At 53.9% G+C, this 4133-nt stretch overlaps 1 protein-coding gene across 1 annotated transcript in view; it reads left to right on the forward strand.

Annotated features, from left to right (window-relative positions):
- Positions 1 to 4133, forward strand: part of CUX1 (cut like homeobox 1) — a 368097-nt gene that overhangs the window by 225306 nt on the left and 138658 nt on the right. The window contains exon 6 of the mRNA XM_024745460.1: positions 3525 to 3648. Coding sequence (XP_024601228.1) covers positions 3525 to 3648 — 124 coding nt within the window. The remainder of the gene's footprint in view (positions 1 to 3524; positions 3649 to 4133) is intronic.

The following is a 4133-nucleotide window of genomic DNA, read 5'->3' on the forward strand; positions in this document are numbered from 1 at the left end:
TTTTTTTTTTTTTTTTTTTTTTTTTTGCTGTGCTGGGTCTTCGTTGTTCTGCACGGGCTCTATGGCACATGGGCTTCAGTAGTTGTGGCGCCCAGGCTTAGTTGCCCCGAGGTATGTGGGATCTTCCAAGACCAGGGATCGAACCCGTGTCGCCTGCGTTGGCAGGTGGATTCTTAACTACTGTGCCACCAGGGAAGTCCCTGATGACGATTGTTAAAAGCATCCTTGGGGCTTCCCTGGTGGCGCAGTAGTTGAGAGTCTGCCTGCCGATGCAGGGAGGTTTTGAGACCTTCGGACACCGGCTGGCAAGGAGGGGTCGTGGGCGGAAAGGACCCGGGAAGAGGCAGGAAGGTCCAGGCCTGGGCAGTGAGGAAAGCAGGCCCAAGGGCCCCTTCCTCGGGGATGCCACCTCGTTCTGGCCCACAGGGAGCTGTGAGCCTGTGGGACACAAGGGACAGTTTGGTCCTGCTGGGGAGCGAGGTGAGGACTTAGGAGCTTGGGGTCCAGTGAGAGAAATGCTCCCTTCCCCCTGCAGGACTTGGCTCTGGTCAGAATCACCCAGCGCCCAGGGGAAAGAGAACCCGTGAATTCTGGTTCTGCACATTTCCTTCCAGTGACCTCTGGCATCTTATTTTGACAGATCCACCGTTTGGGTCTCCTTCAGTTTGATTTGGTTTTGTTGTAGGGCGCGGTCGCCCTCCCCGCTCTGTTTTGTCAGCGCCCCAGGGCCAGTTGCCCAGTGCAGGGTCATTGCCTCCCCAAATGCCTCACCTGATGGACATTTCTAAATGAAATGCAGAGGCTAAGGGACTTCCCTGGCGGTCCAGTGGTTAGGACTGGACTTGGCGCTTTCACTGTAAGGGGGCACGGGTTCAATCCCTGGTTGGGGAACTAAGATCCCACAAGCCACGTGGCGTGGCAAAAAAAAAAAAAGGGAGAGAGAGAGAAAGAAATGCAGAGTCCAAGACTCAAGAACAAAGGCTCCAAAGGCCAGCAGACTGGGCCGGGGTCCCTTGGTTGCCACCACTTCGCTGTGTAACCTGGAGCAAGTGGTCTCACATTGTTGAAGCCTCGTTTTCTTGGGTGGAATTCTCGTACAGAATTCTCATACTAACCCTGAAGGGCTGTTGTAGGATCAAATGAGATGCGCTGTTCCCAACACTCAGCTAATATCAGCTGCTCTTAACTCAGCGCTGTGGCTTTTTCCAGAAATCGCCCCCCGTCCTTCTCTTTGTTTATTGGTATCTTTACCGATTTTCCCCACTGCAAGGAAAATGCTGCTTTCCTCTCTTTTCTCCCCAGTATAAAAATGATTTGAATTTGGAAGAGGTTGAGGTGCACATCACTTGTTTTAGTCATCACAGCTGTAGTGTGGATGGATCAAATGTTAGAGCAGGACAGGAGTTTCTTTATCACACGCTGTAATTCTCCGCCACTCCATGGAAAGGTGAGTGAACGGGGCCCAGGCACAGCCCGTGGGAGCAGAGCTCTTTGGCGTCCTCTCCTCCACGCCGCTCTCCCTTCTCCCCTGCTCACACGGAGGGGACCCAGCTGGGACACGCCCAGGGCAAGGTCCTGGACCCGGGCCCAGGTGCCAGAGGAGGGACCGAGGCTCCAGGACAAATCCGCCCCTGGCTCACTGAGCAGCCCACCTGGGCTGGATGTGACCCTACTCTGATCATGAGCTGGCTCTCTGACAGGTGTCACCCGCAGGCAGCGCATCTGTCGTTGAAGGCAGATCCCCACCAGACAGAGTGGGAGCCCCAAGCTAGTGCCTCAGACTGCCCTGGAAGGAGCATAGATGGGTCACACTGCGAAACCCATTGGGTTGAGCACCAGGGCCCAGGGGCTGCCCAGATGTTTCCAACCCATTGCTCAAGGCAGAAATGCTGCGTGTTTACAGCCGCACTGACCATCGACCAAAAGAATGTGCAGATGTTTCCAGAGGTGACCTGTCGTGTCCACTTTGGACGTGTTCCGCTCCCTCCCAGCCTGGGCCCCGTCACTCCATGTTAACCATTGTGCTCACAGAGCGTTTCTTCCAGGCCCCAAACACCCAGCCCGAGAGGCGGGAAGCCCCCTGTTCGTCTCTCAAATGCCCTGCCAAGGTCATTGGTCTTAATTCCCTCTCTCCTGCTCTGAGGAGAACCCTCTGGTTCCATTGGATGAAAAAGGCCAGTTTCTTATCTTAACGAAAGAGCCTCTAGCTTTTATGCACCAAGCCACGTGGGTCCAAATGCCTGGCTGCCTGGCTCCCGCTTGGCCCGGCGTGTCGGTGCAGCTCAGGGAGCAGAAGCTGACGTGAGTTACAGCCCGAAGGAACAAGGGCCACCAGTCCAAGCACTTACATGGGCAGAGACCTGGCAGGCGACATTGCCACGTGGGCCGGGAGCCCCGTTGTCACAGCCCCGTCGAGGCCTCACCCTGCTCAGCCCAGCCTCATGCCTCAGCCACTTTCCGAGCACCCACTGTGTCAGGTGCTGGGATGACCAAGAAACTCAGCCTTGCCTCCCACGAGATGGACCCACGCCCAGGCAGGTGCGGTCCCCCAAGAGCTCCACCAGCCTTGGAGCCGGGGCCTCAGTGCTCTGCCTGGGGCTGGCTGGCCCACCCAGGGGGGTGGGGGTGAATGGGGCAGGAGCAGGTGGAGTGGTCCCACCCTAGATCCACTTACGAGTCTGAGTTAGGACCCTGCCCTGTTCGTTGCATCTGCTCTCGTGTTCCTATTTTGGGTCATTGAGGCAACTGCTGTAAACACGCACTTGGTGGTGGGGGAACCTGGGCTTTCCAGGGGCGGCCCTGACCCCCAAGGGACCCTGCGTCCTGAGCACCGGGCACTGCAGGGCTTCATCACACAGCACTGCTTCCCACGCCTCTGGCACTCACCCTCCCTCAGCTGCGGCTCCCCTGGGCCCCATCATCGGTTCTGCACACGCAGCCTGGGTCTGCCAGACTCTGGCCTCGGTGGAGGGTGCTCTCAGCACCCAAGCTCTGGGGCTGGTCCCTTCCAGCCGAGGAGACAGGTACCCCATCCACTTAGCGCACCGTGTGTCTCATCACTTGTGAAACAGCAAAGCTGCAGCCCGTGGCCAGGGAGGTCAATAGGCTTCTTCCAAAATGTACGCACAATTATGAACCGTTTTCTTTGCAAGAAAGTACTTAAACCCACACTAAAGCGTTATTAACCTTCCCTCAGTAGAGGACTAATTGAAGACTCATCAATAAGATGATACTGTATTTTACCGTTGATTTTCCCCCCTCTTTTTCTTACGTTGTATTAGAGAGACATAGCTCTTCTTCCCAGCAAAATCCATTGATCCTCCTCAACCTAAATGTTTAAAGTTCAATTTAACATTTAGGGAGTAAAAGGTCTCCGAAGGGACTCGTAACCATTGATTTTGTGTCAGGGTTGAAGAGCTAAAGTTTAAAACACACCAATCCTCCTAGGTTATGAAAGCCTAGTATATATAGCCACATGGAACCATGCTTCTCTTACTGGAGTATGTTTTTTCCCCCTTCTGCAGAGGTAACGATAAAAGCACTTAAAGAGAAAATCCGAGAATATGAACAGACTCTGAAGAACCAAGCCGAGACCATAGCTCTCGAAAAGGAACAAAAGTTACAGAATGATTTTGCAGAAAAGGAGAGGTGAGCACGTGTTGGGATCTGCACGCAGTGACGTGCTGACGTAACGTTTTTCTTGTACACTTCACGTCACAAGACAGTTTTTTTTAGATGGATCTGTGAAATAAGCCCAGGCTGGAAACCAAAATCCTAGGGGCTCTAAGGCACAATTTTGTTTGAAAAACAAAGGTGTCCCTTGTTCTGTAATTTGTGAGATTGTGAGATGACCTTGAGTGAAATGTACCAGTCTTTCCCTTTGGTGGGTGGTGTCAGGCATGTCAAAGGGCGTGTCTGTCGGGGCCACATGGTGCCGGGGCTTGAGCACAAAATGTGTGTGGTTGGCACATAGGGGTGGTACCCGAGGTAAGATGAGAGGGGTGGGACCGTCCCCTGCTGTGTGTCTTCTCTGGGAACCCAGGGCAATGCTGAGCTCCTGATACCTTCTTAAGTGAATTTTGATATTTAACATCTCTCTCTCTCTCTCTCTCTCTCTCTCTCTCTCTCTCTCT

Source organism: Neophocaena asiaeorientalis, unplaced genomic scaffold, assembly GCF_003031525.2.
Source record: "Neophocaena asiaeorientalis asiaeorientalis breed wild unplaced genomic scaffold, Neophocaena_asiaeorientalis_V1.1 scaffold461, whole genome shotgun sequence".
NCBI classification, from domain to species: domain Eukaryota; kingdom Metazoa; phylum Chordata; class Mammalia; order Artiodactyla; family Phocoenidae; genus Neophocaena; species Neophocaena asiaeorientalis.